Source organism: Emys orbicularis, chromosome 11 (assembly GCF_028017835.1).
Source record: "Emys orbicularis isolate rEmyOrb1 chromosome 11, rEmyOrb1.hap1, whole genome shotgun sequence".
Classification (NCBI taxonomy): Eukaryota; Metazoa; Chordata; order Testudines; family Emydidae; genus Emys; species Emys orbicularis.
Genome location: NC_088693.1, coordinates 2,331,530 through 2,355,391, shown reverse-complemented (window position 1 = coordinate 2,355,391; position 23,862 = coordinate 2,331,530). Strand labels below are relative to the sequence as shown.

At 43.5% G+C, this 23,862-nt stretch overlaps 1 protein-coding gene across 1 annotated transcript in view; it reads right to left on the bottom strand.

Annotated features, from left to right (window-relative positions):
* USP37 (ubiquitin specific peptidase 37) overlaps positions 1 to 23,862 on the bottom strand; it is a 60,144-nt gene that overhangs the window by 4,780 nt on the left and 31,502 nt on the right. The window contains exons 12-20 of the mRNA XM_065413400.1: positions 22,626 to 22,831; positions 21,369 to 21,486; positions 20,016 to 20,095; positions 16,775 to 16,939; positions 14,638 to 14,703; positions 12,697 to 12,847; positions 7,624 to 7,879; positions 5,370 to 5,536; positions 1,780 to 1,840 (exon numbers count right to left, since the gene is read on the bottom strand). Of these exons, the coding sequence (XP_065269472.1) occupies positions 1,780 to 1,840; positions 5,370 to 5,536; positions 7,624 to 7,879; positions 12,697 to 12,847; positions 14,638 to 14,703; positions 16,775 to 16,939; positions 20,016 to 20,095; positions 21,369 to 21,486; positions 22,626 to 22,831 (1,270 nt within the window). The remainder of the gene's footprint in view (positions 1 to 1,779; positions 1,841 to 5,369; positions 5,537 to 7,623; positions 7,880 to 12,696; positions 12,848 to 14,637; positions 14,704 to 16,774; positions 16,940 to 20,015; positions 20,096 to 21,368; positions 21,487 to 22,625; positions 22,832 to 23,862) is intronic.

Here is a 23,862-nt window from a genome sequence, read left to right as displayed (position 1 = left end):
CAGTGGGGGAGGTTTAGGTTGGATATTAGGAAAAACTTTTTCACTAGGAGGTTGGTGAAGCACTGGAATGGGTTACCTAGGGAGGTGGTGGAATCTCCTTCCTTAGAGGTTTTTAAGGTCAGGCTTGACAAAGCCTTGGCTGGGATGATTTAGTTGGGAATTGGTCCTGCTTTGAGCAGGGGGTTGGACTAGATGACCTCCTGAGGTCCCTTCCAACCCTGATATTCTATGATTCTGTGATTCTATGATGGAAATACTTTGCCCAAAGGAAGGTTCATGCAATTTGCCCTGTGAAGTCATCAAACACTGGATTAGTCTAATCCTCTCAGGTTTGTTCCACAGCTGAACCCTCCTAAGTGAGAATGCTTTATTGCCAGATCTCATGCTCTTGTTCAGAGCTTTATAAGCTACATTGTCCCAGGGAATTGCAGGCTGTCCAAGTGAGTCACACATGGAGGCGCAGTCACAGAGAACGCTTAGTCCCAATACACTGATAATGCTGGGATTACTACACTGTTACTGCACCAACACTGGACCATGTTAAAAAAAAAAAAAAAAAAAAAAAGACAACTGCTGGCTACATGTGAGAAGGGAACAGCAGCTTCATAGTGAAAACTTATTAGCATCCCTTTTAGCAAGTACCTGCTGTCACAATTATGAATGATGTGACAGCATGCTGAAAGGCATTTGACAATATTCAGGATGTCAAACAAAATTAAGTGATTGCAAATCAAGAGGATTTTAAATTTCCAGTGACGGACCCTACCAGTCTACTACGGACCGGAAGTGCTGCAGGGGGAATGCACTCAACCACTCCTGGAGAAGGAACTTGCTTTGCCAAAACAACACCCCCAATATCCGATAAAAGAGTGAGGCTGTGGACTGCAAAGAGAGCCCGAGAATCAGGACACTGGTTAGAGTACACAGTAGTGATTGGCTGAATCTTCAATGTAATGTGTCACCCTTGTGAATGACACTTGTACACTGTTCGGAGTATGATATTGTTTTATTCCTGTTAAAGAGCAGACCCATGCCTCTTCAATAATAAGCAAGGGAGGACTACTTAAGGAGCCTGGGCAAGATTAAAAGTGAATTTTAAGTAATACTCCTGTATTTCATCATCACAACTGCTCCTCTTCTTGTGTGGGTTTTTTTTGGCTTTGTTCTGCCAGGCTGCATAACCTCACTTGCATGCTAGCCCTACAAGAATGCTAAACTGAGCCTGGGGCTTAAAGTGCTACTTCAGTGTACCTGCCCGCTTTGGGTGTTCTCCAGTGCTACATCTTGCTGTGGATTATCCATCTCTGTTCTTTTATTAGATATAAAGCATTTTAGCCATTATCCTGGGCAAATCTGTTACATTTAAGTGTATTAAAATGTTAATCCAAAACTACAGAACTATGATAAGCCAGGGCTTTGGGAACTGATTCAGCCAAGAGGGTATTCTGCAGATGTGAGACTGCAGGTGTCTCTCGGCCATAGACAGCTGGCTTTTCGGGAACACCGAGTTTCAAGTTCCAAATATCTGGGTACACAATATTTTTTAAAAACTGAATTAAGGAATAAAAAACTACTGCAGTTTTCATGTTAAGAATTTTCACGAGCATTTACTTCCATAACTGAATGAAATAAAACGGAAAAGAACAGAGCCAACTACAATCAAACACAAAAAAAGGCATGAAATCCCAGCTGCCTTTCAGATGCTCAGAGTTGCATTCACACACATGGATATATTTCCCCTAAAAAGCAGCATTATGGAAGCTGATAAATAAATTTCACCTTGTAGACTTAATTCGGTAGCTCGTTTAAGGTCATCATCTTCTTTTTGTTCTCGTGCCTCCTGATGGAAAGAAAACAAACTTAGTTCACTGAGACACTTCACTGTTTAAAATTCTCGTAGTGTGCTTTTTCTATTGAAATTGTGCTGCTTTGGTTTCTACAACAAACCTGACATAGAACATTAAAAGTTCCATGTGAAGGAATGTTTACAACCAGCAAGAGTCCAAAGTTCTAGTGCAACAGGACCGGGGACAAACCTTAATTAAAGCTTGTCAAAGCTACTAAAGTTTTTGGTATGCAGCAGAGCAAGTCCCTAGTAACACCATGAGCTCTCTCTGGATCATTGATTTGAAAAGCATCATAATGAATTTGTGAACCATCTGCAAAGTAAAACTGTCACTTGCACACAAAGTTCCCCACGCTACGACAAAATTTACACAATTTTTCTGCCCAAAGCTAACTGAGGACACAGGCCTCAATCAAAAGGTGAAAATATCTGCTACAATTTATTTTAAAATTGCTAAAAAATTGCAGCTTAACAAAAAATATATAAAACTCATGGAAAATTTTCTGTATTTCTAGGGTTACCATATTTAAAAAATAAAAAAAGAGGACACTCCACAGGCCCTGGCCCCGCCCCTTTCCCAACCCCTGGCCCCGCCCCAACTCCGCCCTTTCCCCGCCCCTTCCCCAAAGTCCCCGCCCTAACTCCCCCTCCTCCCTCCCAGCCACGCGAAAAGGGCTGCCCGAGCGCTACCGGCTTTACGGGCAGCCTCCAGACCCTGCGCCCCCGGCCGGTGCTTCCCCAGCGCAGCTGGAGCCCGGGAGGGGAAGCGCCCAGCCGGGGGCGCAGGGTCTGGAGGCTGCCCGGCAAACCATGAAGCCGGTAGCGCTCGGGCTTCGGGCAGCCCCTATGCCTCCGGACCCTGCGCCCCCGGCCGGGCACTTCTCCTCCCCGGCTCCAGCTGCTCTGCTCCTCCCCGGACTCAGACTTCGGCTCTGTTTAAGAGCCAAGCTGCCCGAGCCAGCGCTACCGGCTTCAGGCAGCCCCCTTGCCTCCGGACCCCAGCCGCCGGCCGGGCACTTCTCCTCCCCGGCTCCAGCTGCTCTGCTCCTCCCCTCTCAGACTTCGGCTCTGTTTAAGAGCCAAGCTGCCCGAGCCAGCGCTACCGGCTTCGGGCAGCCCCCCTTGCCTCCGGACCCCAGCCGCCGGCCGGGCACTTCTCCTCCCCGGCTCCAGCTGCTCTGCTCCGGCGGCTGGGGTCCGGAGGCAAAGGGGGCTGCCCGAAGCCGGTAGCGCTGGCTCGGGCAGCTTGGCTCTTAAACAGAGCCGAAGTCTGAGAGGGGAGGAGCAGAGCAGCTGGAGCCGGGGAGGAGAAGTGCCCGGCCGGCGGCTGGGGTCCGGAGGCAAGGGGGCTGCCCGAAGCCGGTAGCGCTGGCTCGGGCAGCTTGGCTCTTAAACAGAGCCGAAGTCTGAGTCAGGGGAGGAGCAGAGCAGCCGCGGGAGGGGAAGTGCCCGGACGGTATTTTTCCCGGATATGTTCAGCTTTTTGGCAATTCCCCCCGGACGGGGGTTTGATTGCCGAAAAGCCGGACATGTCCGGGAAAAACCGGACGTATGGTAACCCTAGTATTTCCCAACTCCAGAAAAGGATTTTGCAAACATTACAGCAAGAATTTTAACAAGTAGGGATAGATAATAAAAGTGAAACCATATTTTTGGGTGTGTGTCTGCCCTGTCTCCTCCCACCACCCTCAAAAGGGGTCTGTGTTGTAGCAACATTGATTCCAGCTGAAGAGACTGGACGTGGCTGGGTCCAAAGCCAGTCAGCACTACTGCATGAACAGGCTCCTTAATTCTGGGTCTGAATGCACGCCATGCCTGAATCACAGGTGGAATGGCAGGTCCTCATTATGACTACACCAGAAGCTAACATTTAAATCCATTTTACATTATTGCCATAAGGGTTTTTCATATCTGTTCCCAAAGCACTAGGAATCTATATCTTAACAGCACAGCTGAAATGAAGCAATCCATCACTGCGTCTCACAACGAATTACACTGGAGGATGGGGAAATTTGCCCCGTGATATCTAGGGCAACCCCATCTCTTACAAGGAGTACCATGATATCTAATGTCAACACAAAGCAGATAGGGTCCTCAGTTCAAGGACTTATAACAAATGATCTCCTTCCCCATCACAGTAAACTGTATTGAACTCCATTTGTCTATACAGGAAGGATGAAGGGTTAAATTGACTCCAAGTTGTCTAGGTATTTCAAACCTGAAAATAAGTAGGGTTGGCAAAATTAGGTTTTTATTTTTTTCGAATGTTGATAATAAAAATAAAAATCTATATAAAAGATTTAAAAATTTTTTTTTTAAATGTTTTATTTTTACATCTGCTCAGTGGTGCTGGAACAATTTGCATAGTGGGGGTGCTCAGAGCCATTGAATCAAACTGTCAACCCTGCATATAATGGAAACCACTTCAAGCCAGGGGGTGCAGCAGCCCCCCTAGTTCCAGCATCTATGCAGCTGCTGGAAATTAAGGGCAGGGCAGGGCAGGATAGGGTTGGAGTTAGGGCCGCACTGACAGCAGGGTTGCAGGGGGCTCCCTGCACAGCTGAGGGGCCCAAGACAACAGGGCACAAGGTGCGGGGGTGGCAGCCATGGGGTGCTGAACAGTTCCTGCTCCCCTCAACGTCTGTGTGTCTGAAGGAGAGATGAGCAGGCTGCCCACTATTTGTGTAACACGTTAGCAACCCAGGGGGGTTATTGGAACTCTACATGTTTGTAGATGCCCGGTTTGCCAGTAGCACTTCTTTCCCCATTTGTGTTTGACTAGAAGGTTGAATTAGCCTTTGCAACCCTAAGCCTGGATTACATGGGGCTATAACTGACGACTAGTCAAAACCTGCAGCAAGTGCATAATGCAGCTGTCTGTTTGCTTAGCACAGGTCAGAAGTGCAGGGTGATCTGCACTAGCTTCCAATTTGTTTTGGGGGGTAATTCCAGGTGCTAATATTAACCTAAATGGTTTGGGACCTAATGATCTGAGAAACCTGCCCTTATCCCTCATGGGATACCACAGCAGTGGAGCTCAGAAGAACAGTTTGAGCTAACCGTGTTCTGATTTAAACAAGAGAGCTGCTGGCATGGCTGTCTGAAGGGGTGGTCATCTGCATTAGAACCTGCTTCTCCCTCCGCCTCTGGACAGGACATGCTGCAAGGCCTTCAAGTGGGGGATGAATTAGGGAGGTGTACGGAAGTTAAAGAGTGAGGCTTGTTAATTTTCAGTACATAACTAGGTGAGGAACAGCTTTGCCTTTTTTTGTACAGGTGAACCTTTCAAATATCTAGGTGTGATTCTCAAAGTTTATACTAACTGTGATTAATATAGTTAATCTCAATGACTGAACTGGGTAGTGAATTAGAATAATCTTCTGCTTTTCATACTGGTCTCTTCTAGAAGATAAGCAGTAGAGACAATTTGCAATTATTGTCCAAGCCAGGGTGAACTTTTATTTTGCCATCAGGTTTCTGACGCTAGAAAAGACGACTTAGGGAAGGGAGTATTAGCTCTTACTTGTTCTTGGAGGCTCTGAGCCAGTGCCTGCTGAAGTTCTTGTTCCTCCCGCTCTCGCTCCATATCGTACTGCTGCAGCCAGTCAACCTCCCCCTGGGAGCCTTCCGGAGTTTTGTTTTCCTTATTCTCATCAAAATCTTTAGTTATCTCAGTGAAATTGGCAGGGCCTGAGGAAGCAAAGGACATTTATGCTTTTCTGGTCCCTTGTTTGTTACCATCTAAGTCCTCTTTAGGCCCCTGAACTCCTTGGAGCACAGTGGCATCTACTGGTAGAGGGACAACCAATAGATCCTGAGGAATGCCTAAGGATTTGATGAGAGAGGGGAACGCTATAACTAATCTTACAGGTTTGGGACTGAGCAAGGTTTTATCAAAACCCTTTCTCCCCAAACTCTATGCTTTCATTTAAAACCTGCAGCCTTTGCCTAAACAAACATGTCCCATTCTGCTAGGCTTTCACAATGGTGGCCCAAGTGCAGCTAATGGACATTTGCCAGAGTTACAATATGTGGATTTAGACCGTGCTTACATACTACAGTGCCGGCACCATAGAAAAACCTAACATTGAACCCACCATGTTACCTCTAAATAAGACCGAGGGAAGCAGCAAAATCTCCTAAAAGCTGTTAGGGTTTGTCAATTTTTGCTTCAGTTTAGAGCTAGATGATCTACAGATTTTTAAGTAGTATAAAAGCACAAGTAATTTACAACTGTGTAGTTTACCTTTAAGATGTGTGCAATGGAAAGAAGAAAGAAGCTGTTTTACAAAGCTTCTGGAGGGAATATTTGTTGCCATTACTATATGTACCTCTCCTATCTGCAGCATACTTTCAACCCCCAATTGGCTACAGGTAAATGGTCAGAATCCCCCTAAAAAAAACCAGCAAAGCAATCTATCTTAATGTGAACCCACCCTTGAATTGGAAAAACAGACTTCCACATCTGTTCATTAGTTATCAGAGGATTACAGACAGCAGAATGACAGCATCAGCAACATCTTGAAAATGCAGGACCACCAGAGTCAGGATTGTAACCCAGCTCTGTCTAAACCTCTTAAATGAATCGCAAAACAGAATTTTTTACGTCTGTGACTCAGACTTTCATTATAAGGAGCAATACTCCACAAGGTTTCTGGCTATTACACAGCTCTCAGCTATGAGTAGGAGTAGGGAAAGTGTGCCCTCCGTAATGTCTAAATTTAGTAGGTCCCCCCCCCCCCCCACCTGCTTTGAAAGTACATGAAATTCGGTGTGACCGTGTAAAATGCACCACAGTGTATGTGAATACGGGAGCAGACTCAAGGTTGTGTGAATTATTTCATGTATTGACTTCCAACATGAAGTTTCATTTGACAGTACCTGACATTTTGAGCTAACTGCAACCTTCAGTAGTGTACGGTTTTTGCATTTAATTTCTTAACTCTTAAGAGGAAAAGAAAGAAGGAACTTCATCTGACTGTTTTCAGGATAGTGGAGTTAAGAAATAATCTGATCCAAAGCAAGTAGCATGAACAAATTACAAGATTTTAAAAATTTCTGTTAACCAACTAGAAAAGCTGAGACCCAATTATCCCACACTCAAATCAATGGGGCTTCCTCACAGTGGTAAAGTTAAGCATGTGTATATTTGTTTGCAGGATTTGGGGCCACAATCTGTGAAAGCATGTTGGGCTTATTCTGAAGGATTTACAGAAATGTAAGGTGCTGTTTAGAAAAGAAAAAAAAAAACTTTTTAAAATTGTATACACAGGAGGCCAAATTAATTACAATTCTATTTATTTTTCACTATGCATCAGAGGGATTTTAGCCTTATCCTTTGAATGTATTAATCATACACAAACAACTGTCTTCAGATATTGCTACTATGCTCCTCAGGATTGCAATTGATTTGGAGACAGTTATAGAAAATAAAGTGTACTCAGAATATGGAAGAGTAAAACTCTATAGTCAGTGAATTGACAGAGGTGATTGTTAAACAGGAGATGGAAAAAATCACCAAAACATTGGTGATGACTAAGTTTAGCAGAGACATATTACAAATGTTTGACATGAGAACATTTTCAAAATTCAATACATGAAAAGCTTTAAAGACAGGAAAAATGTAAGATATTTATATATCGCCATGTACATCAGACACTGCCTACAATCCACTCTCATGCAATTCATGCCCCATATATTGCTGATCTGCTGTTGTAAATAACTTCAGAATCACCATAGAATCTGTTCAGTTAAGATAAAGTTACTTCTCATCCTACCTGATTCTGTAGTTGCTTTGGGTTTCTCTGTCTCTACAGACTGCAGATTTTCTGGCAATTCCTGCACCTCGTCCTCTCCAAAACCAGTGTCGGGGCTGCTTGTGGGTTTATCTTCATCATGGTTCACAGAGAATGAGGCTTCCCTCTTGCTAATCTCTAACACAGCTGCTAGCAACTCATCCTCGCTCATTCCATCGAAACCCGCATTTCCCAAGTCAGAAGATTTATCACACTCTGGTTTACTTCGTTTTGAACCCTACAAATGAGAATGGATTCAGGCTAAAAGGCTTTTAAAAAAGTCAAAGATGTGTCGCATCCAGTTTGCATTTACTGTGCACATTTCTTTTGGGTTAACTGTCAGGAAGTGGGAGTTTGGGTCTCAACCATACTAAATACAGTTCACATATACAGAGTCAATGCCATATGACTTTAGGGACTAACTTTGAATAATAGATCTACAACAGTAGTTTTCAACCTTTTTACATTTGTGGACCCCTAAAAAATGTCAATTAAATGTGTGGACCCCTTTGGAAATGTTAGACAGCCTGCGGATCCCTGGGGGTCTGCAGATCACAGGCTGAAAACCACTGATCTACAACCACCAGGATTTGCAAGATGTGCAAGGCTACAGCGCTCTCTTCATCTGTGCTCACCCCACCTTCCCCTTGTGACACCTTTCCAGGTGGTGGTGAGCCCTCACCCTCCAGTAACCTCCATATGTGAGTAGCAAAGTCATCACCAATAGGTGTTTAATGAAGTTGGACAGCAGCTGCAAGAGATAAATGTAACTTGAACTGGAAGATGGAAAGAGAACCACTGAACCTAGGCTAGGATGAGAAGAGAAGGGGAAAGAACACAGTTTCTCAAATGAACCTTAGACGGTCTCAGCAGATATAACTAGGAGAGGCCAAAACCTGAAGATCAGGGCAGCAAATAGCAATGCATAAAAGAAAAATAAATGGTTCTCTCACAACGGACAGGCCGGTCAACTCTAGTCGGAAAACTCAGGCTAGTGTTGTACCTTTACGTTGCTGGTCTGTTAGCCAGCTCGTCCACTGCTGCAGTAGCCTTCTGTGCTTGTGCTTATCAATCAGCTGAACACACAAGCTGCTGCGGCTACAAACTGACCACCACACCGGTTACATAATCACGCACTCAGACCAGAGATTATTTCCATCTCTGAGGCTGTAGGGCCAGTACTACCATAGGCACAAGACCATGGACAAGAAAGGAAGGCAGGTAAGAGGAGGGTGAAATTCTAGAGAGAAGAGCTGGTCCAGTTAGTGATGACTGGTAGTTGGTCAGGTTCATGCATGTAAGACGAAAAAAGAATTTGAAGACCAGCTAGCCAAAGACTCAAAAAGTAATAAAATTTTTTTTTAAGTACATCAGAAGCAGGAAGCCTGCTAAACAACCAGTGGAGCCACTAGACAATTGAGATGCTAAAGGAGCACTCAAGGACAATAAGATCATTGCGGAGAAACTAAATGAATTCTTTGCATCGGTCTTCACGGCTAAGGATGTGAGGGAGATTCCTAAACCTGAGCCATTCTTTTTACGTGATAAATCTGAGGAACTGCCCCAGATTGATGTGTTATTAGAGGAGGTTTTAGAACAAATTGATAAATTAAACAGTAATAAGTCACCAGGACCAGATGGTATTCACACAAGAGTTCTGAAGGAATTCAAATGTGAAATTGCAGAACTACTTACTGTAGTTTGCAATATATTATTTAAATCAGCTTCTGTATCAAATGACTGGAAGATAGCTAATGTGATGCCAATTTTTAAAAAGGGCTCCAGAGGTGATCCTGGCAATTACGGGCCAGTAAGCCTGACTTCAGTACTGGGCACACTGGCTGAAACTATAGTAAAGAACAACATTGTCAGACACATAGATGAACATAATTTCTTGGGGAAGAGTCAACATGTTTTTTGTAAAGGGAAATCATGCCTCACCAATCTACTAGAATTCTTTGAGGGGGTCAACAAGCATGTGGACAAGGGGCATCCAGTAGATATAGTGCACTGAGCTTTTCAGAAAGCCTTTGACAAGGTCCCTCACCAAAGGCTCTTAAGCAAAGTAAGCTGACATGGGATAAAAGGGAAGGTCCTCTCATGGATTGGTAACTAGATAAAAGATAGGACACAAAGGGTAGGAATAAATGGTCAGTTTTCAGAATGGAGAGAGGTAAATAGTGTCAAGTATCAGAGGGGTAGCCTTGTTAGTCTGAATCTGTAAAAAGCAACAGAGGGTCCTGTGGCACCTTTAAGACTAACAGAAGTATTGGGAGCATAAGCTTTCATGGGTAAGAACCTCACTTCTTCAGATGCAAGTAATGGAAATCTCCAGAGGCAGGTATAAATCAGTATGGAGATAACGAGGTTAGTTCAATCAGGGAGGCTGAGGTGGCTCTGCTAGCAGTTGAGGTGTGAACACCAAGGGAGGAGAAACTGCTTCTGTAGTTGGATAGCCATTCACAGTCTTTGTTTAATCCTGATCTGATGGTGTCAAATTTGCAAATGAACTGGAGCTCAGCAGTTTCTCTTTAGAGTCTGGTCCTGAAGTTTTTTTGCTGTAAGATGGCTACCTTTACATCTGCTATTGTGTGGCCAGGGAGGTTGAAGTGTTCTCCTACAGGTTTTTGTATATTGCCATTCCTGACATACTTGTGAAGTCAGATATCAGGAATGGCAATGTGAATGTGAATGGCTATCCAACTACAGAAGCAGTTTCTCCTCCCTTGGTGTTCACACCTCAACTGCTAGCAGAGCACCTCACCCTCCCTGATTGAACTAACCTCGTTATCTCCATACTGATTTATACCTGCCTCTGGAGATTTCCATTACTTGCATCTGAAGAAGTGAGGTTCTTACCCACGAAAGCTTATGCTCCCAATACTTCTGTTAGTCTTAAAGGTGCCACAGGACCCTCTGTTGCTTTTTACAGGTAAATAGTGGTGTCCCCAGGGGGCCTGTACCGGGACCAGTCCTATTCAACATATTCATAAATGATCTGGAAAAAGGGATAAACAATGAGGTGGCAAAATCTGTAGATGATACAAAACTACTCAAGATAATTAAGCCCAAAGCAGACTGTGAAGAGCTACAAAGGCATCTCACAAAATTGGGTGACTGGGCACAAAATGCAGATGAAATTCAATGTTGATAAATGCAAAGTAATGCACATTGGAAAACATAATCCCAACTATACATCTAAAATGATGGGATCTAAATTAGCTGTTACCACTCAAGAAAGAGATCTTGGAGTCATTGTGAATAGTTCTCTGAAAAACATCCACTCCATATGCAGTGGCAGTCAAAAAAGCTAACAGAATGTTGAGAATCATTAAGAAAGGGATAGATAATAAGACAGAAAATATCATATTGCCCCTATATAAATCCATGGTAGGCAATATCTTGAATACTGCATGCAGATGTGGTTGCCCCATCTCAAACAAGATATATTGGAATTGGAAAACATTTAGAAAAGGGCAACAAAAATGATTAGGGATATGGAACGGCTTCCATATGAGGAGAGATTAATAAGACTGGGACTTTTCAGCTTGAAAAAGAGACAACTAAGGGGGGATATGATAGAGATCTATAAAATCATGACTGGTGTAGAAAAAGTAGATGAGGAAGTGTTATTTACTCCTCCTCCTAACACAAGAACTAGGGGTCACCAAATGAAATTAATAGGCAGCAGGTTCAAAACAAACAAAAGGAAGTATTTTTTCACACAGTGCACTGTCAACCTGTGGAACTCTTTGCCAGAGGATGTTGTGAAGGCCAAGACTATAACAGGGTTCAAAAAAGAACTAGATAAGTTCATGGAGGATAAGTCCATCAATGGCTATTAGCCAAGATGGGCAGGGATTGTGTCCCTAGCCTCTGTTTGCCAGAAGCTGGGAATGGGTGACAGGGGATGCATCACTCGATGATTCCCTGTTCTGTTCATTCCCTCTGAAGCACCTGGCATTGGCCACTGTTGAAAGACAGGATACTGGGCTAGATGGACCTTTGGTCTGACCTAGTATGGCCCTTCTTATGTTCTTATGACCACCAATGCATATGGTTACATATGAGCAAACCAACAGTATAACTCCTCAACTCTGTCCCACAGCAATCCTAGAAGACTAGATCTGATTGATTTGCTATTCACATAAATTGGCTGCATTACTCCATTTTTGCACCAACAGCTCCTGTTCACAACAGCATTGCCATCTTCCTCACCCATCCCTAAAGTAGAGTGCAAAGGAAAGGCAGATGCAAAGTAGAACCCTCAAAGTTTGTCTTACTTTAGGATGTCATTCCCCTCCCATACAACCCCGATTCATCTCCTTTCTACTGCACTTACAATGCCATTGTACAGGCAAGAAGCTTCTTTGGATGTCGCCAACATCTGCCACAACAGACCTCAAAGGCAAAACGTATTGAATTATGCCCCCATATCAGAAACTAGGTCTCTAAACATTTCTAAGCACTTATCACCAGAGACTGCCAGCTTCACTTTTCAATCAGCTAAGCGGGCCAGAGTGCAAAACACTTAATTTGGGGGTCCACAAACTCATTCCAATTGTACATTATTATTTTTTCCCCCCCATTCTCAATGCATATCCTGGACCCCGGATTTAAACAAAGAATTTTACTGGATAATTATTACCAGTGACTGACTTTCATCCTATTTCAGCCAGTGAGCAGCTTCAAGAGAAGGCAATTTAAATATCCTCTAAGGATTGAATAGTAAAACTGTTGTGCAGCTGACACACTTGAGCTAAAGACTTCAGTGCAGCGCTAATACAATTACCTCTGATGCCAGTGGGATCCCAAGCCAACACATATAGAGAGGTCAATCAGATGGCCTGGCAAAGCATTCCCCTTCAGCATAATTGTGCTAATTATGAACCAATCTTGTATTTACATCGGTTTTATTCACAGTCTGATAGACTCTAACAGCCCAGACACAAACATGTCAGGGATTTTTTAGGTTTGAAAGGGTATGTTTTCCCCTCTCAATAACAGAAAATGCACATTTATTGTAAGGCCTACAGAGAGGAAAGAATCTTTTACCTTTTCAGGCTCTTCTTGCTGTTGCTGCTGTTCTCTGCTCTGTACATCACACAATCTTTGACTGTGAGCAACAGAGCGTTTCAATGGCTCATCCTCACTATCTGAATCCACATAGAGTGCCACGGAGCTCTTTGATTTGAATGTATACTTTCTGAAAATTAAACATACAACTATAATTTCCTAGCACTGTAGAAACCTGTTAAACTGTTAAAAAAGGAAATTTGGGTGTAACAGGTTATGCAGGTTTAGAAGAGACTCCATTGGAGCATAAGCTTTCGTGGGTGAATGCCCACTTCATCAGACGCAAGCAAGTGGGCATTCACCCACGAAAGCTTATGCTCCAATACTTCTGTTAGTCTTAAAGGTGCCACAGGACCCTCTGTTGCTTTTTACAGATTCAGACTAACACGGCTACCCCTCTGTTAAGAGACTCCAGTTTGCCATATTTAAAATCTATTTACTTAGCAGATCAATTTTCTATCCTAGCTTACCTACTGGTGCATTGAAAGTTACTGCATTCCTTTACCAGGTATTCATTAAAAGAACTTCCCTGCACTTCTGTGTTTAGGTATTTACAGTGCATGGACAACATTCTGTGAACATTCCCCTAAGTGGACTCCATTAGTATAGAGAACTCATTATTATATGCTGTTTAACTTGGGAAATTTATTTAAACACCATAATTATTCTCTGAAACCAAGTTGCATAGATCATAAAGATGCTAAATAGTGTTGGCAGGACAACATTTCACATGTGTAATATTTTTCAGTTTTCAGTTTTCCATTTGGCCTTTTGCAGGAGTTGCTTTTGGTTTTATTAAAACCAAAAGCAAGGAGGGCTCAGGAAGGTGAAAAATAAAAGCACTGTGTATAGGTTAAGACAGTGGCTCTCAACCTTTCCAGACACTGTCCCCCCTTCAGGAGGCTGATTTGTCTTGCTACCCCCAAGTTTCACCTCACTAAAAAACTACTTGCTTACAAAATCAGACATAAAAATACGAAAGTGTCACAGCACACTGCTACTGACAAATTGCTTACTTTCTCATTTTTACCATATAATTATAAAATAAATCAATTGGAATACAAATATTGGCTTAATTTCAGTGTATAGTATATAGAGCAGTATAAACCAGTCATTGTATGAAATTTTAGTTTGTACTGACTTCACTAGTGCTTTTTATGTAGACTGTTGTAAAACTAGGCAAATATCTAGATGAGTTGATGTACTTCGTGGAAGACCTCTGCGTACCCCTGGTTGAGAACTTCTCTACATGCATCCTCCAGTGTCTTCACTTTTATGCAGTGTAAAGTTATCCAACACTACATTACATTTATCACTGTTTCTCAGGAGCTGGCCTCTCAGAATGAAGTGTAGGAACAATGTTCCTCTAACCCCCACAAATAAACCCTAGGATTAAATGACTCTCTTCCAGAACCAACTTTGGTGCGCCAAACATAAGGACAGAGAAAAGAGCTAGCTCTTGGAATAAGAGACTATTTTGCTTCTCTGGTAAACAACTTACAAACCAGCTTCTTGCAGTTATGGTTACAACCAGTTCTTAAGAGCAGTGGAACTATCAGAGTCCATACAAACTAAGTTCAGTTTTCCTTGCTATTGTAGGTTTTAATACTGAAAAAAAATCTAGTTTGTGTTATAATTATAAACCTCAGAAAACAGGCTTATAAGAGAAATGCTGAAAGATGTCATTTGGGCTGTGTGAACACTAAAAGTGTCCTTAATATTTATGCCATTGGAGACGCAATTTCAAGACAACTCTGGAGCATGGAAAACAGTGTAGAGACAATAATTCAAAACACAAAAAACAAGGAGTAAAAATGGAAAAGGAAGACAAAGGTGGGAGAAAGGCAATACTTATTTAAATGCTCAAAAGTTCTTCAGAGAACTCCCCCAAATCAAGGAAATTTCAGAATTACAACTTACCTACAAGGTGTGGAAGTGCTCACAGTACAGGAATTCACCATTTGGGAGGCTTTCAATGGTCGAGAACTATAAACAGAGCAAAGTATTTATTGCCACAGTTATATTCTGAAAAAAATGTGCATTTTACTCATCTGCTACTACATGCTAGCCCGTGGGCAAAAAAGCCATAAGGAGAATACCTGTTTGTATTTGTTAATCACAGAGATTTAGAGTAAGAATTCTATGCTATGAATATACAAAAGCTGTTCATAAAAATAATTAACCCTTTCAACTTGATTCACCTTAGTGGCACACCCTAGGACAGCTTTGAGATTAAAAGCTTGCAGCACTCCTGTCAGGACTGCAACTCATTCCTTTTTCTACCATCTTTCCAGCTCCTACTGCCAACTCATGACCTGCTCTCCCACAACCTGCCCTGGTGGCTTTACTGGCTCCCTACCTGGCCCACGTTTTCACCAAAACAACTGTCACACAAGCTTTCTGATCCACCTGACCCTCACCTCGGATCCCTCAATTCCATCAACTCTCCCCACACCCACCAGCTGGCTGCTGTTGTAGCAATCCCTTCCAATGCACACAGCCGACTTCCTCTCCAAACCCAAGACTGCTGCATCCAGTTCACCACATGTCACCCCCTACTGCTAGCCAGGAGGATAGATTAAGACTGAGAACATTCAGGTCCTATTACAAACCACTAAAAATCTGACCCTTTAAAGGGTTTTTCTCCTTTCTTTCTTTACAAAAGTAAAGTTTTCAATTACAAAAATATACTGTTGAAAAACCTTATTCAACACTAAGCACGAAGAACACGTGTGCCATCCTGCTGAACATGCCAGATACATCCTAACTCAGTATGCTATTGTGGTTAGGGCACTGGACTGGAACACAAGAGATCTTGGTTTTGTTCCTTGCTCTGCCAGACTGCCTATGTGAGCCTGGGCATGATACTCTGTGCCTCAGTCTGCCATCTGTAAAAATGAGAGGTCATGGTACGTCCACACTTGGAAAGCTGCATGCAATTATGGTCACCCCATCTCAAAACAGATAGATTAGAATTGGAAAAGGTGCTGAGAAGGGCAACGAAAATTATTAGGGTATGGAACAGCTTCCATATGAGGAAAGATTAAAAAGATGGGGACTGTTCAGCTTAAAAAAAGAGACAGACTTCTTCATACAACGAACTGTCAGTCTGTGGAACACATTGCCATGGGATGTTGTGAAGGCCAAAAGAATAACTGGGTTCAAAAAAGAATGAGATAAGTTCCTGGAGAATAGATCCATCAGTGGCTATGGACGGTCAGGCACACAACCCCATGCTCCGACTGCCAGAAACTGGGACTGGACGACAGGGGATGGATCACTAAAGACTGCCCCGTTCTGTTCATTCCTTCTGAAGCATCTGGTCCTGGCCACTGTCAGAGACGGGATACTGAGCTAGATGGACCGTGAGGTCTGACCAAGTATAGTCATTCTTAAGTAATGCTTCCTTACTTCATAGGGCTGTTGCGAGGACAAATTCACTGTGTGAGGTACTAGATACTGTGGTGACGAGCACCACAGAAAAACCTATAAATAAATTAATGGACAGGTCAGCACAGCAAAGGGTGCAGGGGAAGATCAGCAGTGAAAGGGTATGAAGAGCTATCATGGTGTACCAAATATGAAATGAAAGCTCAATCATTCTAGTACTTGTACTGGAAATAAAGCTGAATTATGGACTCACAGGGAACTTCCCTTGGTAAATTCTACCAGTCCATACCCCAGGGGTTAAGGCAGGGTTGTTCCTTACAGAGTGTTCTCTAGATATTGTCCTGTCTAGTTTTAAACATCTCAAAGCAAAGGGGCTTCCGCCACTCTTACATCATGAGATGTAATTCTCCTTCCCCACACATCGTCTCATATTGGTATCATTATGGATTAATGCAGCAGACAAAAGACTTGGCTTTTAATTTCGTAAAGGGAATCACAATGACCTTTGAGAGGGTAGGAGCAATTTTTAAATCTCTTTTATTAATTTGACTCTCTCTAGAGTAGATCTGATGTGTAACATTTGATACCATCTCCTCCCATATGCCATATACATGAACTTAATACCCATGAATAGATAACTGTGATAAATTCTGCTCTTGACACTTACACTGCAGAATGCGCACTCCATCCCAGAGTAAGTGGGGGCCGAGTGCTTTCTGTACAGTGAGATAACAGGGTCAAATATCTTGGTATAACCACCTGCTGCCCAACTTTGTGATTCAGAGACAGTGCCACATTGAAGCTGTATCGTTTCAGATGAAGAATCAGGACCCTGAAAGATAGGAGGCAGGGCAGAAATAACTGCATTAAGTTCAAAGCCAAAGACAGTAGCCAGTAAATAAACACATTCAAAACCCAGCTTGCCCTATCCACAAAATAGTCACCTCAGTTTCAAGTACATTTTATTTGTAGAAAAAAAGTTTTCCACCTCTTGGCTTTCTGACAAGAGATGTTTGATTGCATTAACAGTTAGTTGTGTGGTGAGCTTGAGGAGATGTGGTCCTGCAGGATTCTGGGAGCTAGGACACTTAGGGCTCTGTAGATAGTAAACAGTCCTCTGAATTTAATTTGGGTATTTACTGGCTGCTAGTTCATAATGAAGAGCACATGCTCTCAACCTGATCCTCTCAGGAGACAGTTCTGGTTACTGCTTCTATCTAGCAAGACCCCGAAGTTGCAGACCATTTTAACAATAGGCAGACATCCTGCTCTGTTGAAGCAGTCAGACTTTGTCAACCCAAGAGACTTCCTGATTCAATCAGCATCATTTTGTTCTTGTCCAGGATGAGCTTACGCCAACCGGCTTTTATTCAGGTCCTTATTTCTGCCAGCTAACGAGAGAGCTAGGAAATAACTGATTGCTTCCAAAGAGGAAACAGAGCCAAGTATAATGATCATAGACCAGTGTCATCAGCATATTCCCTCAAGATATCCCCTACTGACTTAACGTACATGTTGAACAACAGGAGTGGTCAAGACTTAGGCCTTGTCTATGCTACTTTGGTAAGTCGACCTAAGGGCTTGGCTACACTTGCGAGTTACAGCTCATTAAAACAGCCCTGGGCGCCCTAGCTCACTCCCCGTCTACACTGGCAAGGCACGTAGAGCACTCTGACTCCGCAGCTAGAGCGCTCCTGGTACTCCACCTCGGCGAGAGGAATAACGTTTGCTGCGCCTTGGCTACAGGCGTCAGTGTAGACAAGGTGTTTCATTACTGCGCTCTGATCAGCCTCCGGAAACATCCCATAATCCCCTTAAGTCAAGTGGCCACTCTTGTCATTGTTTTGAATCACTGTAGGAATGCGCAGTGTCTATACAGGGCTGTATCAATGGGACACGCTCTCCCACTGACTTACATTACTCTTCTCAGGGAGCTAGAGTACCGGAGTCGATGGGAGAGCGCTTTCCATTGACCTAACGGGTCTTCACCCGACCTGTTAAATTGACCCCTGCTGCACTGATTGTAGCAGTGCCGATCTACTGGTAAGTGTAGACATGACCTTAGACTGTTTGGCCTTGAAAATCAAGCATCCTAAAGGAGGAAGAGCAATCACTAACACAAACTGGGCACAGGGGTGTTTTTATTAGTCATAAGCTTTACCCAACTTCTAATACTTTTGTTCATGAAACTACCACCAACCTTACAAATATTCACTGTGCGGTGAGCCTTCCCTCTTGTACTACATTTTGTGTCTATTTAGACTGGGCAGGGACCACGTGGTATTACTTGAATTACGGTATCACCAAAGGGTCCAAATTAGGGACCCTGCGCTCCATTATGCTAGGTTCTGTAAAACTTACACCATGACAAGATGATCCCTGCCCCAAAGAGCTTACAATTTATGTAATGATTCCATCTATGTGATTAAAAGTACCAAGCACACAATCAGTACTGCTTCAAGAGTACTGTGTATTTCTAATGATATCAGCCTGTCTAGTCTCAGCTACCACCCAGATATTCTGCTCTTTCTTTAGGACAAAGCTGGCAGCTGTAAACCTCCCTTTGAAAACAGGAAAGATTTGATCCTTATTAGGAGAAAGTGTCAAGCTCTGACTTTCCGGAGGGAAAGGTATATAGGGGAGAAACCTCTCTGTACTCTTCCTTGCAGCCCACTATGCTCACTGTGACACAGAAAGACAGCAAGCACCAAGGTAAAAGGGATGGTTGGCCACGCAAAGTGAGGTCCTACATTGAACTCGATGGCATTTCTCTGTCAGTCTGGATATAATGTGGTAACTTCTGAACGCCACATTTGATCTATTCCAAAGTTTCAGGGAATGTTTTAGGCATCAGTGGACGGAATCCTATTGATTTTAGTGAAAAATCAGAAAACCGGAAGGGGAAAGTGGGGAATGCATGGAGCCCCAGGTATCTGGCTAGCACACGTATCAGCTTCAACCAGGTCTACCAAATCTGTAGATCAAAGAATTGATGGCAGCCATTAACAAGTTCCAGCATAATCCTCACCCCACTGCCTATCTCAGCTTTGCCCTCCCTCCCAAATGAGTTTAAAATGTTGATAACATGAATGACTTATCTCCCAGGCCTGGCCTACACTTAACATTTAGGTCAACATGGCTACATTGCTCAGGCGTGTGAAAAATCCGCATCCCTGAGCGATGCAACTGTGTAACCTAAGTCCCCTAGTGTCAGACAAAGCTAGGTTGAGGGAAGAATGCTTCTGTAGCTATTGTTAGTGTAGCTGTGTCTAACACTACGGGGTTATGCAAGCACAGCTCAGGCACTGCAGCTATGCCAATATAGTCCCCAGTGTACACTGTACCCCAGACAAAGAAAATAAATAATGGGGGGCAGGAGGAATGCACAGAGCCACAGGCATGGGGAGGAGAATGGGGGAGGGAGACATTGGAGCACAGCACCGCAGGCATGTGGTGGAGGGGAGGAATGACTTGGGGTGGGGGGGGCATTCAGAGCCCCTGGCTCTGGGGAGGAGAATGGGGCAAAATGATATAGGGACACACAGAGACCACATGAACAGGGGCATACAGAGCTCCTGGCATTGGATGCTGTGGAAATAAAGGATAGGGCCTCCGCATGAGGTAAGGGAGAGGGGTTGCAGGGAGTCCTGAAACAGAGGGAGATGGAATGGTGGCCCACAAGAAGCTGTGGGGTGGGGAGGGAATGGAGGAATGTCAGACTCCCCTGGTGTGTACAATGAGCTCTGCATACAGAAGCAATGATGCGTACAATCTTCTAATTATATCTACCATTTTACTCTTCATCCTCTTCATTACTCTAGCCCTGCTCTGCCAGGCTGTCCTACGCACCAACACTTTTATCCGCTTTTATGACATGGGAAAGCACCAGAGTAGGATTTTACCCTTACCTGGGGAGCCTATTGAATTTGTGTGTAACAACAGCAGACTTTCCATTACACTTCTCACAGGAATACTCAATCTCCTCTGCCTATGAAAGAGGAAGCAAAATATAAGGATGACTCAACCAGATATTTATTGAAAGCAGATGGCCTTTTTCAGTCCAGTGTTTCTCTGACGAGGGCACTCATCTATTTCTTAATTGACTTATCATTTCAACATGACAGACCAAAACATGAATCAGATAAGAGAACAAGAAATAAGCTTACAACTGAAAGCCTGTCAGTTAAGACAGGTGGAATTAGTTAGGGAGAAATCGCTTTTTGCAAATCTGATACATAGAGCTAGAAAATAGAAAGGGTAAAGAAACATTAGTACTCAAAATGAGAGGACAGTAGTTTTGCAAGACCTGCAGCTTTTCCTCTCAGAAACACCTACCATGTAGCTTTTCATAGCCCTTACTGGACAACATTTAATTCTCCATATCCCTAGTCCAAAGCTCCTATTTTTTTCTCCTGAAAGGCCCTCTGCCTCTGAGATCGTTACTGATGTATCACAGTTAAACAGAATTTCCAAGCAGAGACAGCTAGAGGAGATGAAAAGCATTGTGCGAGGAGTATGCATACAACAGCAATATTTAGACATTGTCCACTGTTTATTCAATTCATTTCTGTAAGCCAGCGGTCAAACCACGCCACTACTCTTCTACTAAGGATGGAAGTCTGTACCTCAAACATAAGCAATGGGCTTATTGTTCAGCCTTAGAAAGGATAAGTCTGTGTTTCCAATCAGTGTATCAAAATAAAATGAAGACCAATGTATATAAAAGGGACCATGGCAGATTTCACGGATTAAAACTTTTGACTACTGATCAGTTTGATTTCACAGGGGACTCCTAACAAAATGCAATACTGTGAATTGTACAGGAAATATTTATCTCCAGTTTTGAACAAGCTCATGTTGGAGGTCTATTTACTGTGTATGCATCTAGATATTTCAAATACAACATTTATTTTTTAATTAAACAGATATATATGGCCTCTGTTCTGATTTAAAGAGAGAGACTAGTTGTCCAACCACCCTAGCACAGGATTGAGAACCAATAACTTCTGAGTTCTAATCCCATCTGAGGTGGACTCTTCTCTAGAATTTACATAATTCTTCTGCGCCTCAATCTCCCTATTTAAGAAACCGTAAAACATGTACATCCCAGGAGCATTGTGAGGATCAGTTTGTGTCTATACAAAACCGAATTCTGTTACTCTTAATATATATTGATGTGACGTGTGTGTGTGAGAGAGAGAGAGAGAGATGGATGAATGAATGAATGAATGAATGAACAGTAATAAATAAGCATTATGTACCCTGAAAAAGAGATCAAGGGAATCCTGGATGGATCGCGAAGGAAGTAATTTCTTTCTTCGGGGAAGATCAATGGAAAGATCATTAAACTGTTCTCGTTTAGTGACTGTTTCACCACACCTACAATAAAAAAGCACATGTGATTTTGCCTATACGTATGCTGGAAAATCATCATAGTTTATATGGTTTATTTCACAGTAACTTTACGCATGTGGACATACCGAGCCCATTTTAACTCATCAAGATGATAAAGTCTCTCACTGACTGAATTTACGCTTTAATTTTGGGACTTGGGTTTGGTATTTTCAGGATTTAAAGAAAGATTTCCTGTGAGTAATAGTTTGAGAGCAAACATGAACCTGAACTCTAAGAAGTACTTTGGAGTGATCAAGGGATCTGTCATATGGGAAAGGCAACAGGCCTGGTGGTATAGCTGAAAGCCCTCCAATCTGCATCAACCCTCTCAGGAGGAAAGGAGTCAGCCCAACATCATGAGGGATCAAAAGGAAATCTGATTTTTTTTAAAAATGAAATACTAATATTTGCACACCTTTAAAAACCTTAATTTCATTTCAGGATATAAAAACTGGACCCAAGTAGTATCATACAACTTTTAAGGGCACAATATGAGACACACATAACAACAGTTGTCTAGAATGATGACATGATTAACACCAGCACAGTACCAAACATATGCGGCACTGGCCATAGAGGTGAATGAGCAGGTAGATGTGCTTACTCAGCACATCCTTGTGTAGCCTCCACTGGCATAGCTCCTTATGGAGCCACAGGAAAGCTGCCATTCCCTGGAAGAAACCACTGGGAGAATGACAGAGGAAATGTGGCCTGCCCACTTCTGGGAACAAGCCCTTTCCTGATGTAAAGCACTAATCTTGTCTAGTGGGCATGGATGGGAAAGCAAAAAAGAAAGCACCTACACCAAAACTAAGTCCTCTTTTGCAAAAACATTAAAAAACTAGCAGGCTGCTCGGCGAATATGTTACAGTAAAGAGCAGTGTGGTGTGAGGGTTTACCCTGTGACTACACTTAATCTTCCTGTGCAGACAGTTTTCAGCATTTGGAAAGTTTTCATTTCTGCTTACATCATATGTAGGAAAAGAAGGAAACTGCTTAGTACTACATGTGGCAGTTGGTCTGTGGATGAATGAGATCACAGAACATGAAAATACTTTCCTTCCATCTGCAGAACTTTTACTTCTTAAGACTTCAAAAGTATTGTCTCTCTCAAAAATACTTACATTTTACATATGATAGAATGCTGAACCTCGAACTCTAAGTTAGTGATAACTGGACAAGTGTAAACTTTCGTGGCTGAGAAGTCATCAGAGGCCCGTCCTGGCGAGTTATCTTCACCAGACACTGGCTCACTCTTCCAAGTTTTGTTTAACTTTTCCATGTCCTCCTTCAGCTGATCCAAACACTGGCTCAAAAACTCGTGTGCATCCTAGAAACGGTGTAAATTCTTTAGATTAGAATGACTCTCTGCATGTCCTGCTTTCAATCTCTCTACTATACGTGTGTGGGTGGATGGAGATGGATAGATAGATAGATAGATTAAAAAAAACACACAGACTAACTCTGAATGCAATTGTCTTATATAGGATCACATGAAAGTTCTGTTATAACCACAAAACTGACACTAGCCATCCATTCAACTAACAGCTGGAGTGGGGCGGCTGCCCCACTCCAGGAGAGCCAGGGTTAAAAGCAGCCCTTGGAGAGGGCTGTGGCTGGGACCCGATTAGAAAAGGGATTAAGAGCAGCTGAGGGAGGCTGGCTGAGTAGCTGGCCCCAGGTGTGGCCAGCTCAATCAGGGCACAACTGGCCCTGATAAGAGGGGCTGTGAGGCAGGAGACAGTGAGTCTCACTCCAGACTTGGAGTGGGAAGGACCTAGCTGCCTGGGAGCACAGGGTACCAGTAGCAGAGCAGTGCTGGGGAAGGGCAAGAGGAGCTGGGGAGCTCCAGCCTGGCAGCTCCCCAGGTGGAGGCCTTGTTAAGACCTAAGGGGGTACTGGGGCTGCAGAGGGGCAGCCCGGGGATAGGTAGAAGCAGCTGGTACAACCCCCTTGCCAGCAATGAGTGGCCATTACAGACTGCAATCTGCCCCAGGGGGCGGGGGCTAGATGATGACTGGCAGTAGCCACTGAGGCAAGGTGGACATGGGGTTTGGGGTTCCTCTGGGAGGGGAGACCCAGAGTGTGGGGGTACTGCTGTGGGCAGAACCCCAAGGTAACGGGCACCAGGGTCCGGGAGGGACACGGGGGCTTGAGGCAGGAGAGACACCAGCCAGCAGGGGGTGCTCAGAGTGCTGGAATCGAGCTAATTCCTGGACGACCAGCAGGAGGCACTGCAGCGGTGAGTGCTCAACCTGCTTCACAGCTCCATCAGTATCAACTTGACTCCAATGGGCACAGACCAAGTCAAACAGAGTACCTCTGAGCTAGTGCGCAAAGCACAGGAGCAGTTTGTACAAG